The 12,685-nt window shown below is 43.7% G+C and overlaps 1 protein-coding gene across 2 annotated transcripts; it reads left to right on the plus strand.

Moving 5' to 3' along the window:
- The first annotated feature begins 819 nt into the window (after window positions 1–819).
- Window positions 820–12,532, plus strand: ppm1ba (protein phosphatase, Mg2+/Mn2+ dependent, 1Ba). Of its 2 annotated transcripts, XM_076075776.1 has the most exons (6): window positions 820–1,189; window positions 5,786–6,676; window positions 7,180–7,297; window positions 8,434–8,548; window positions 8,820–8,877; window positions 11,427–12,532. In XM_076075776.1, exons 2-6 carry the CDS (start codon window positions 5,795–5,797, stop codon window positions 11,454–11,456), a joined length of 1,203 nt encoding a protein of 400 aa, XP_075931891.1. In that variant the 5' UTR covers window positions 820–1,189; window positions 5,786–5,794; the 3' UTR covers window positions 11,457–12,532. The 2 variants fall into 2 exon arrangements, 1 of the variants encoding a protein (XP_075931891.1); XR_012947402.1 differs by lacking the exon at window positions 11,427–12,532 and having other exon boundaries at window positions 7,601–8,548; window positions 8,820–8,853.
- Window positions 12,533–12,685: the final 153 nt, after the last annotated feature.

Consider the following 12,685-nt stretch of genomic DNA (forward strand, 5'->3'; position numbering starts at 1 on the left):
TATACATATACATCCTAAAATATGTCAACAAGGCCGGCAACTCTAGTTGTTACTCTTACTAATCCTCGAATATCAGAAAAATTTTACTTTAAAAACAAAACAAAATTGATGTATCTTAATACGTAATTCGTTGCTCTATTGTTGATTAATTTATTGACTACTAATTAGCTAAGATCTCAATTCTGTCTCTGTTTGTACTGATTTTTAACAATATGCATGCCAATTGTCCGCCAAGTACTTCCTGGAACTAGCTGAAGTCTATGAATCACGTGACACAATCAATCATTTTGAACTTCTGTTGACGCCGCTCTATCTATACAAAATAAATGAAATGTGCATGTTTAGCCTGGCATATTGAATTTTCACAGAACATCGATCGAGGATTAAAGAAAGTACATAAAAACACATGACAACATGGTAACGTCATATGTCGTAGCAAAGTGTTGTCCTATTTGTCTTTTCTGTTGTCCCATTTGTATTTACGCCATTTCAAGCCCTTGCAGACTTTCACACTCAACCATTCAACAGGTGACGTTAGTTTAGTACCTGAGGGTTCAGGGTTTGAGACCTTAGGGGGGAGGACATTGAGATTGGGCCTTTTCGACCGAGGCCAAAGTCTACGACGTCAATCATGTAACAATCAAGCCTTTTGAACTTCCGTTGACGCGACTCTTACTTTATACAGCTCTGGTTTACCTACATCTGACTGACTCATTTTTCGACCAATCGCATCCCAGCTTTGAATCAGCTTCTGTCCAATCACAGGAGAGAACGAAACCATTGCCTCTCCCCCTTAACTACAAGTTGAAAAAGAACGTCATCTGCCTCATACATTTAGCTTTAGCCAAAATTAGCTAGTCGTTCAAATCATAGATACATCTTTGCCGACACGAGTGTTTTTTTCTCTCCATTTCAACCGACAGCCAACGTATAGCGGTTATTTATTTTTGGGGTTCCCCGTGTTTACAGTGCCAAACATGTACATAAAAGCCTTGTTCCGATGCAGAGACATGCTGAAAGCAGAACTGATCGTGTGAAATGCTGGCTAGCTTAATCAAAGCTAGCTGAGGAACAGGGGCCGAGAAACGAAAGTGGCTGACATTAACGAGAGATAAGCATTTCATAAGACGCCACTGAAGCCACACGAAGAAGAGGAAGAAGGACTGGTAGATAGGTATTATCCTACAAAGTAAGTAACGTCTCTAGTTAGCATCTCATACTAACAAATACTTTGACAACTGTGAGCTAGCTGGTTAGCAACACAAGTAGCCTCCTTTGCAGTTCTTCAAATGTAACATTAGCACCAATCTGCCAGTTTCTAATCTAAGTGGTCTACATGTTAAACCAGCACATTTTTGTAAATGCGCAACATTTGGTAAATAATTTGTCTCTTTATGTTATGATAACATCTTTGCACCCCCCCCCCCCCCTCCTATTGCGACTGAATACGTCATTGTTTTCATTTTTAGGATGGCCCTAGAGGTAAATAATTGCCGCTAATGGTTTGTGTCAAGACGTACCACAAATTAAATGAATGGAGGTTGTTGTTGATACCACAAAGGGCCCAAGAGCACAAATTATTTCACACCATCTTATTCCCAGATGTTGTAACTATGACATGGATATTCTATTATTTACTCTCAGTGTGCATAGCAGAGTCGTATGCCACTTTAAATTAAAGTTCCCACCATGCTCTGTATTCCCATTCTGTTTTATTAGCCTGGTTGTGGGTGGTTTTATTGGGTTGTTTTGGTGTGTATGTGTGGCTGGGTGCTTTGGTGTGTGTGACGGTGTGTTCCAGAAATGGCAGCATCATCAGTGGCATGTTTGTGTTGGCACCTTGGTGTGAAATCCTGCACCGGCCACGCTGTTTTAGTCTGTGACTCCTATTGGCCCGTGCAAAGGCCTATTTATCTATACAATGTCTGTTGATCGAATCACTTACAGATACAGACGGTGTTAATTGGCGAGCTCGAAATAACTCAAAAGATTAATTTGTCAAGTGCCAAGAGGGGGGAGATGGACGAGTTGTGTGCATGTGTCTGAACAGGAAAAAGGCTGAGTTGCAGATGAATTTTCTGATAACACTGTTATCTATTTTAGAGGTAGACGGCATAAATACTCTATGTTTAAACTGATGTCCTGAGAATGAAATCTAGGACATGCATATTTGTCAGCTGGACTGTAGAATCTTGACTGTAAAACACCGTAATTGTGACCAAGACTCACACCTGGATACGCATCTTATTGTCTGTTGTAATATGCAAACGCATTGCACGTGTTGTCACAGTTTGTCCTGCAGGAATTGAGATTGCTTTTAAAGCATTTAGTTCATGGTAAATAAATATTGAACCCATGCAATTACATGCCATTCATCCCTCCGCCTCTCACTACATCTCGGGAGTCGAATTGAAGGCAGTCCTGGTTTCTGTATAGAGAGAGCAGGTACGTAAACATGCTCTTCTTGTTACAGAGAAACCACTCACAATCTAGTATAACATGACACGTTTCCTCTCTGGTCTCGGAGTCTGATAGACTCCTGTCTGGTGAAGTAACGGCGCCACAGCACTGAAGATGACTGAAGCTGTTCAAAGAGCACTTGTTCCGGGAAATTGACAGCTTCTGATGCTACTTCAATGATGAGTCATCAAAGATATGTTTGTTCTACCTCTCCTAATTTGTAAAAAGAGAGCCCTTATTGAGTAGTACAACCATTTTAGTTACATTTTGTATCATAACATAATTTTTTTTTAAACACAGTGCTGGTCTTCATAAAGGGCACATGTTGCATTTAAAGCCAATCAGCTGTAAGCGCTGCTGTACCCCAAAATGAGCCAGCCAGTTTGACTACAGTCCAATTTGACTTTTAGGGTGAAGCAGGAGATCCTTTATCTGCCACCAATGTCCCCTTCTCACTCTTTGTATTTGTCTTTTGGGAACCACGTGAAAAATAAAAATCATGCATGCGTTGATTATTGAGAATTTCACTCAGCTGCTCCTCTGTCTATATACTCCGGCCCCTGTTTTCTGCTACACCGCCCTGCTACATTTCACCAGATGACTCATTGTACGCTGATCGTGTCGTGTTTATTTAAAGCTCATTTGGTACATGATACTTGAATTAGATCATTTTGTACCCAGATCTAGAAATGCTAGATAATGAATGATGCCAGCAAAACGTACGGAAGTATGGCTTCACCACACTGATAAAAAGTAAATGGGGTGGCGGTGGCTTTCTACACAACTGAATGCTTCAATTCACATGATGGGGGTCGAATAAAGTAGAAAATAAAAGGTATCAGATGAGGTATCAGTATCACTCTAAGGGTACTGGTATTGGTACCGGCACCGTCATTTTATAAACGATACCCAGCCCTGACTGCATGTCAGCAAAGAGAGAGAGAGAGCAGGAGCTATTTGTTTCAGTGGTAGTTCCCTCCTGTGTGTAGTCTGTGTTTGACAGGCTAATCTAACCCTGCGCGGATCCCATCAGCCGCTGACTGTTAAATTGAGTTAGCGAGTTAAAGCTACCCTGCTCGTCTGAAGTCTGAGACCTGTGGGCCTGTGTCTGTCTGCCAGCTTCCTACCTCGACTCTCAGACAGAATCAGCCAATTAGAAACAACTGCGCTGTGTCAGTAAATCAGAGCCAGGTCGGTATCACCCTCTTTGTTGAGAGGGAGATCTGACTCTCTCTGTCTGTCTGTCTGTCTCTCTCTGACTCTCACACTCACTCTCTCACTCATTCATTCACACACACACACACAGTGTGACCTGGTTGTACACTTCTCTCGTTGCACGCTGCAGCCACCAACATCTACTTGCTAATGTTGCTATGGCAACTACTCAGCTGCCACTCCAAGCTGTGTAACCATAGAGACATCGGACTGGGTGACATCACGCCCAGGAGTCCTCAGTGCGTACATCAGTCGTTACAACATATGTATGTATGTATATTTGTATATATATATATATTATGCAGGACCAAGGTATGGAAAATACATTGTGTACCAAGGCCCTTGACTGTGTATTATTATACACTGTCATGTAGAGTTGCTGGAATCATGAGTTTTGTGTTTGTATGTATCGTGCCTTTTACTTTCTGTTGGCTTTGCTGAAGTTTTTTTGCCGCATTTTTGATCATTTACGATCGAGCGGACACCAATAATTATCAGCTAATATTCGTTCTGAGTAGCTTGATCGCTGGTCTTTGTAAAAGCCAGACAGTCAGACAACGCTGCGGTTATCAATTGAAACACTCAATACTCATTTGTCTGCTTTGTCGCCTGCTCTTTAATTCACTCTGAGAGAGACACAGCTGAACACACACACACACCTGGCTTAGTGTGTGTGCTTGTCCAGCTGTTTCACACACACATCGGGCCTTTCGCTGCGATGCGTCCTGTCTGAACAGGTTCTATTTTATTTACATAAAGTTCTCGGTGGTTAACCGGTTAACCGTTGACATCTCATGTCAGGATGCATGTAAAAGTCAGTGCAGTGCACTGTCATGTGACAGTGCAGTGCACTGTCATGTGACAGTGCAGTGCACTGTCATGTGACAGTGCAGTGCACTGTCATGTGACAGTGCAGTGCACTGTCATGTGACGGTGTAGAAAGCTTGCTCGGTTATGAATGGATGTTTATCCGTATGGTCAGAGAGATGTGAAACTAAAAACGGTAGACTAAATGCTCATTTGTCAAGTCATGTGATTGTCTCGCCTTCATCTATTGCAAGGTTGCATTTCTTTGTTTCATTTTTGATGATAAAATACAAACCATGCAATCACCTTTTGACCTTAAATCACCGGTCAGCAGAAACCTGAGATGGTGAGAAACCAGGAAGTTCTTATGTTTAAAAAATAAAGTAACCGTGAGCCTTAAGCATGTGAACAGTAAGAGACCGGAACCTTAAGTATGCCTACAGCTTATTCGTAAGTAGCAGTTATTGATATTTTCAGGAATTAAGGTACAAGTTAAGAGCACAACTTCCGAGGCTTAGAGGCCATTCATCAATAGGACTATATATGTTCATGTTCTCACGTTACGTAACCAAACAGAATTATTCTCTCCTCTCAAGCAGCCTGGTGCTGTTCATGAAGCTGATAAAGGTGCAGCTACAGGCTGATAACACATCCTGTGGATCCACTCTCTATAGTTGGTTAATGCGGTTAGTAGCCAGCTCTGGCCGGCCAAAGAAGCTTTTAAGCTGGCTCCTCAGTCTCTTAAAGCATAGACCAAAGTGGCTGTGCTATTTCTGGATATTATTCTTCAAGGTAAACGGTACAAGAAACACACACACATGCTCGAAAGCAGTCCAAGTCTTTAACGGTTTGCGTGGTTCACATTTTCAGGCCCTTGAAGGTAAAGTTAAGATCTCTACAAGTGTGAGTGGAAGCTTAATTTATGTTCACAACCGGATTCTACAACTAGAAAATGAAACTTTGCCACTCACTTTAGCTTTACTCTTTGTAATACGGTGACTTTTTGTTGAGCACTAGCACATCTCACAAGCTGCTGGTACTTGAATGAGCACATCTCTGGTAAACACGAGATTTAAAGTGGTTGTGTGGACAAAATCGTGTGATTTATTAGTCGACTAAGAACTTCTTTGGTCGAGGACAGCCCTGCTTTGATGATTCATATGACCTTTCCTCTGCAACGTCCCTAATCCATTATCCAATAATATCAATACTTTCTGTGTTAACATAGTGCAGGCCTGCAGTGACTCAACTGTTGAACTCAAATTCACTGTGTTTTTGTCTGTTCTCCTCTCTTCCTCTCCAGGGCAGAGCCATGGGTGCGTTCCTGGACAAGCCCAGGACGGAGAAGCACAACCTGCATGCTGAGGGCAACGGCGTGCGCTACGGGCTGAGCTCCATGCAGGGCTGGCGGGTGGAGATGGAGGACGCTCACACCGCTGTGTTGGGACTTCCAGCTCCCGGTATGACCGACTGGTGCTTTTTCGCCGTGTACGACGGTCACGCTGGCTCGAGGGTCGCCACCTACTGCTCTAAGCATCTTCTGGAACACATACTTGGCGCTAGCTCAGGGGCCGGAGGGACCCCGGGCTCCCCGACCGGATCGGACAAAGGTGACTCTCCAGCACTGGTTCCTTCCACGGTGGAGACTGTGAAATCTGGGATCCGGACAGGCTTCTTGAAGATCGACGAGCACATGCGCAGCTTCTCCGACCTCCGTAACGGCATGGACCGTAGCGGCTCCACAGCGGTGGGGATCCTCCTGTCCCCCGATCATTTCTTCTTCATCAACTGTGGCGATTCTCGAGCCGTTCTGTACCGCGACTCGCACGTGTCCTTCTCCACGCTCGACCACAAGCCTTGCAACCCGCGCGAGAGGGAGCGCATCCAAAACGCCGGCGGCTCGGTGATGATTCAGAGGGTCAACGGGTCGCTCGCCGTATCAAGGGCCTTGGGGGACTTCGATTACAAGTGCGTGGATGGCAAGGGCCCCACGGAGCAGCTGGTTAGCCCTGAACCAGAGGTGTTTGAGATGGTCCGGGCCCCAGAACAGGATCAGTTTGTGGTCCTGGCGTGTGACGGCATCTGGGACGTCATGTCCAACGAGGAGCTGTGCGAGTTCGTGAAATCTAGGCTGGAGGTGTCTGACGACCTGGAGAGAGTCTGCAACGAGGTGGTGGACACCTGCCTGCACAAGGTGTGTACAAACCTGGCTCAGAGCGTGACCTTTGATCAGATTGCTTATGATGTTTTGCAACAAAGTCTTCCAAGAAACGAGTGTGCCATAAATTACTTTTTTTGAATTGGTGTGTCACCAAGAAGGCCATTTAAATTCCCTGCTGGAACTAGGAGGAACAACTGAAATTAGCGGATTTAAAACATGGAAAAAGTCAAAATGGCTTCAATTACAAGTTGTTGTTTTTTGCTGTAAACATCGTGCAGCATTCCTCAGTTCTGAGCAGAGGTTTTGTCATTTTGAATTCAGTTTATCACAATGAATTCAAATAGTGAGTGTTCAGATGGAAAAAATTGCATATTTATATTAAAATATTGCGCGGTCTGTATCAACACTGCGGCGCTGTGATTCACAGTGCAGACTGTTACTCAGGAAATCTTCTTCCTTATTTCCTTCAGCACCACACAATAGCTCCTCCTCTTACCTGCTCTTTCTCTGTTCCTCTCTCCTCGCGTCCACCTCAGGGGAGTCGGGATAACATGAGTGTTGTGTTAGTGTGTTTGCCCAACGCCCCCAAAGTGTCGGAGGAAGCTGTGAGGAAAGACGCTGAGCTCAACAAATATCTGGAGTCTCGAGTGGAAGGTGAGAGTGGACGGATGGAGGAAAAATAACCCATTTTTACAGGACATCTGATTTAAATAGGTTCTTGAGCTACTGTCATGAAGTAAGCTGTGAAGAAAATACTGTATGCTATTAAATGTCAACAATTTTAGGAGTACAAACTCCAAATTACAGCCACAACTATTGTTTATAACGGTGGAGTCTTTATCTTGGATCCTAAAAAGGTTTTTCTTGTTGACACCTGATCGTTCTCCAACTGAAACATCATATCTGTCTGTTTTCTCCACTGGCTGACCCTGCCACCCTCCACTGTCTAACCTCCAGCCGAGTTATCTCCGGCTCACAGCAGACGAATGACTCCACCATGACCTTCTTTTCCATTCCAGCAAACATCTCCCGTCTTCATTCCCTCTTCGCTCCTCCTCCTTCGCTCAAACATCCACCGTTTTGTTTGGATGGGTTCCCTGCTCTCCTCTTGTATTTCTTTCTGTCCTTTTCTTTCTCATTTCATCACCTTTTTTGTTTTTAGGAGGCCCAATGATTTTTTGAGTCTTTGTTGGTTACGTCAGCTCTCTTCTGGCTACCGTGGGGACGTCAGCTGTTTCAGAATTTGACCAAAGAAGAAATCTTGAATCTTTACACTTGTCTTGTTTCATCAACATGGCACCGGTTTTGTTTCTTGATCCACAGAATGGAAAAACCTTTATTTTGAAGATACTGAAGGTTATACTATCCATTGTGTATACACTGCTAATTCATGTACTCGACAGTGGGTTTAATGTCACATTCCAGGGTAAAGTACAATTATGCAGAAGTTTGTCCGGATGTTTGGCTTCAGGTGCCGTCTAATACTGTAAGATAGAGAGAAGAAAAGAAGGAGGGAGCGAGGAATGCTCTGGCTGAACATTGACCTGGCCTCATGCCACAGGCCGTCTGTCACCATCTCCCTCCCTCTCTCTGTCTCAGACGTGCACTCATTCCCACAAATTCACTCGTACTGTATGTCTTCTGTCCTCACTTCTTATCTCCTCAATTGTCGCCTTTTTGGCCACTCTCCCCTCTCCTCTCTCTCTCCCCCGTCTTTACTCGGCCGTCCTTGGCTGTCACCAGCTCTGTTAATACTGTCTTGTGTAACAACATGTCTGGTGTTATTTTAGAGATGCTGTCTCGGCCAGTGGAGGACGGGTTTCCGGACCTGGTAGCAGTATTGAGGAACCTGTCCACCGACATCGGCATGCCCTCGTTGCCACCAGGGGGGGGCCTCGCCAGCAAGTAAGGACCACCGCCCTCAGAGGGATACTCAGTCTTATTGTAACACAGTAATAAGCATCTGGAATAATAATATGCAACTACAAGGAGAGTCGTGTAGATATATAAGCCAGTTATCTAGTGTGTGTAGACTTTTGTATGTCATTGGGACTACATACCTACTTTTCCAACTACACCTTACTGTTCCTTGTTTTTCCACACACGCCCTTTGTTGTTGATGGTTTGAATTGAATCGCTCAAAAGATCTAATCGCACCTTTGTGTTCTTCCTGCAGACGCAGTGTTATTGAAGCAGTATACAACCGTCTGAACCCGTACAGAGAGGAAGATGGGGTCAGTATCAGATGTAATGATGAGCTTTGTCCTTCTGCTAAAGTCTAGAGGTCTACACAACACATCTGAGTTCCAGTGGCCTCAATGAAAACCTCCTCATGTTGATTCGTCCCCTCTGGTGGACCAAGCTGCTGATTTGTGTGCATTGTATTTATTTTCACACTCGTAGCAGATTAAGTATTATTATTGACGACAGAGGTGGCTCTGAGCCCAGCACGCCCTTCCATTGTGATAAACATCAGTTTTTTGTTCTGTGCACACCTTCCTGTCAGCCTTCATAATGGACTATGCATGCATGACAACACCGCTTTGTCAGAAGTCTTCCGAGTGGAACTGAGAACTTTTGCACTTTTACCAAATCCAGTGACTGCAGACGGAAGCCTTTTCGTTTGTTGAAATATCTCTAAATGAGACGCTCCAAGATTTCTTTGAGTGGTTTATTTGTTTGCACCCCAAACACACTTATACACACCCCATCAATAACTTATGCCAAATACAATCACAATGCATAGATGTTAGGGCCGGCCCTAAGCTTAATCAACAGCCAGGGAGGCTTCTATATAGAGAAGCCTTTTTTGACGTAAGTCCAAGTAAAGTCTATATGTGTGGGGAACACTGATAAAAATTGGTATTTTTTTTTGCAAATAAAGTTTGCAGTCCTGGTTTGGGCCATGGGACCTGATGGGACCTGATGGGAGCCTGTGTGTGTTGTGACTTTACGTCTGCTCCGTGTAACGTGATTGGTTGATTCCTTTCTTTGTGTTGAGAAAGCCCCGAAAAATCGGCTGCTTTTATTGTTACTTAATATTCAGTTGTTTTTTTTTGAAAGTGCCAAAAACAACAATTCAAAAAAAAAACTATTCAAGTGCAAATCGCATCGATAACAAATGCCAAAGCTGTGTCAAAGGCCTTAAGGATGTAGTCTTGCACTCTGGCGTTCTGCAGAGTTCTCTACCTGCCAGCGAGGTTTACTGAAAGAGTTGAATGTGTGGCCCTGTCACTCTTTGTTGTTGCAGTGGATGGGTGGTTACATGTGCGTGTGCGTGTGCGTGTTTAAAGGATTGACCAGATGTGTCCCTGAGGGGAATGACCCACTGAGATGGCACTTTGCTAACCGTTAGCATTGCAGTGCCATTATAAAGCTCCGCCCATTTGTTTATTAGCTGTTATGTTTGGTGTGTTCTTGTATGTCTGTTGATGTGACGGACGAGTCCTGAGGTGGAGCCCGATTCAAAGAAGTGTGTGTGTGTGTGTGTGAGTGTGAGAGAGGTCTGCTGTTTGGTAGCTCCTGTTGGGGTGAGGTGATGTTCACCTTGGTGTGTCTGTAAAGACTTGGAGGTACTGTGACTGTTTGCCACGCGCACACACGCATACATTCACACACCATTCAAAAGGATTTTATCTACTCTGCCTAAAGCCGCTATTTGTCGAGCGTTTTTTTTAGTAGAAATAATATACCAGTCCTGGTGGAGGTCTTTGATGCTAGTCAAATTTTCATTATTAATGTTGTACACATAGTGGCTTTAAATACATTTAAATTGTAATCATAATAGCAACAATCTTAAAGGAATGCTGTTAATAACACTTATTCATTTTCCAACAGAGTTCTTCAATTAAAGGTGCTATCAGTAAAGAAAATGTTTTAAATAAATCATAGCAGCACTAGTAGTGGAATTGTTCCACTCTTTAAAAATGTAGTTAGCAAATAGTGTGTGGTAATGCACGCACACACACACGCACACACACACACACACACACGCTCTGTCACACACACACACATTGATAAGGGATGTATCGATTTGTCTAACTGTGTGTTCACCCTCTGATTAACGCAGCCCTCCTGTTTCATTTGGTAAGTGATCACATATATAACTGTTACACCCCCCCCCCCCCTTCTTCCAACCCCTCATCTACACACACACACACACACACACACACACACACATTCTTACAGGCATGTAAGTGGTGACCTGCTACACATGTTCCCCTGTCACTCCATCAGTCTCTACGTCCTGGTTTGATCTACTCTTTGGCATGTGGATCTCCGTGACTTTAAGGCGTGTATGTGTGTGTGTGTGTGTGTGTGTGTGTGTGTGTGCGCAGACATGGCTGTCCAGGTGTTATGAGGTTGACTGGTCGTTGTCTTCTGGTTCCTGTCCGTCCCCCTCTCACGTCACACGTCCTACACGCATGCATCGCTGTCTCACTCCGTCTCTCCACAACTGCACGCAAAGTGTCTTCTCAGTCTCCGTTTTCTGTGTCACTCCCGCAGTAACACCAGAGGCCTTGGGGATTGTTGTGTTTGCGTATTATTGCAGAAAGAAGCCACACACTTCGATCAAAAGTGTCCCCTGTTGTTGTTTTGAAGGAAAACCTGTCCTTGAAGTGCAGGCTGGGGAACGAAATCAGTGAATGTGACTGTAAATGATTGTTTTCCACATTTGATAACAGCGTGCTCTCTGTTTCCATCCTTTTGCTTTCCTTCTTCTCTGTTCTCCCTCCTTCCTCCGCCTCTCCTCTCCTTCCCATACTCTACTCCCCTCTTGCAGAGCGGAGCCGAGTTGGAGTACCACTGGTAGCTGTCCAGCACAACTGCCTGATCCCAGAAGAACAGGACCACTTTTCCACACAAGATCACATTCATAGTCACCTTTTTAATTTCCTCTGGGGTGTTTTTTTGTTTTTTTTTTATTCCCCACACCGAGATCAATCGAAGCAGAAATCCTGGATTTAAAAACAAACGACTCACCTAACGTGGAGGACTGCGAAACAGATTTAGTTCTTTTTACAGAACAAAACAGGAGGAAGATGAGAACAACTGCGTTAATATCTGAAAGCAGAACTACATATACAGTATATACTTAAGAGAGGCAAACAAGCACAGTTCCTCTGGTCCCTCCGTTTCTTGCTTTCTCTGTGGTTGTTGTTGTTGTGGGTTGACGGAGACACAGGAGCAGCTCTGAACACTTTGGGCCTCACCAATCGAAAGAGATGGAGAAATTGTAAGATACTGAATGGACTGAAGTGGTTTGTTGGCTTTGGTATTTTTTTTTTTTTTTTTGCATTATTTGTTTTGGAAGTGTGAACTTTACTTGCAGCTGACCGGCAGCCAACCGACCACACAAGCCTGTGACTCCCACAAATCTCAAGCTTTCGCCGTCCAGCTTGGGGTTCTGGGGGCGTTACTGGTACTCGGATGAGGGCCCGACGCGTCACCTGGCAGCCTTTGCAGAACTCCTGGATTTAAAACTCCCAAAGACACCTGAACACAAGGGGAGCGGAGTCTGTCTGGCTCCTCCACACTGGGTCCAAACTAAAAACAGGACATGGGCCGGTGTTCCTGGCTGCGGAGAGATGAATTACATGAAGATGGTTTAAACTCAAGTGTGACGACTCTTCCTGCACTTCCCCGCTCAGTTCCTCTCCTCCCGTAGGACGTTGTAGTGCAGTCGATTTCTCACTCTTCCCTCTGTCTCTCTCCCTCTCTCTCTCTCCCTTTTTTCTCTTTCTCCGTCTCTTCATATGGCAGAAGAGACACTGCTGTCATTTGCACTGGCAGACGTTGCCAGAATCATAAGCTTTTCAGCCTACTGTTTAAGAGATAGAAAGATAGTTATATATTAAATTCATATATATATATATATATATATATATATATATATATATATATATATATATATATATATATATATATATATATATATATATATATATATATATATATATATATATATATATATATATATATATATATATATATATATATATATATATATATATATATATATATATATATATATATATATAT

Source organism: Anarhichas minor, unplaced genomic scaffold (genome assembly GCF_050575085.1).
Source record: "Anarhichas minor isolate MPS153535 unplaced genomic scaffold, ASM5057508v1 ptg000054l, whole genome shotgun sequence".
In the NCBI taxonomy this organism is placed as follows: Eukaryota; Metazoa; Chordata; class Actinopteri; order Perciformes; family Anarhichadidae; genus Anarhichas; species Anarhichas minor.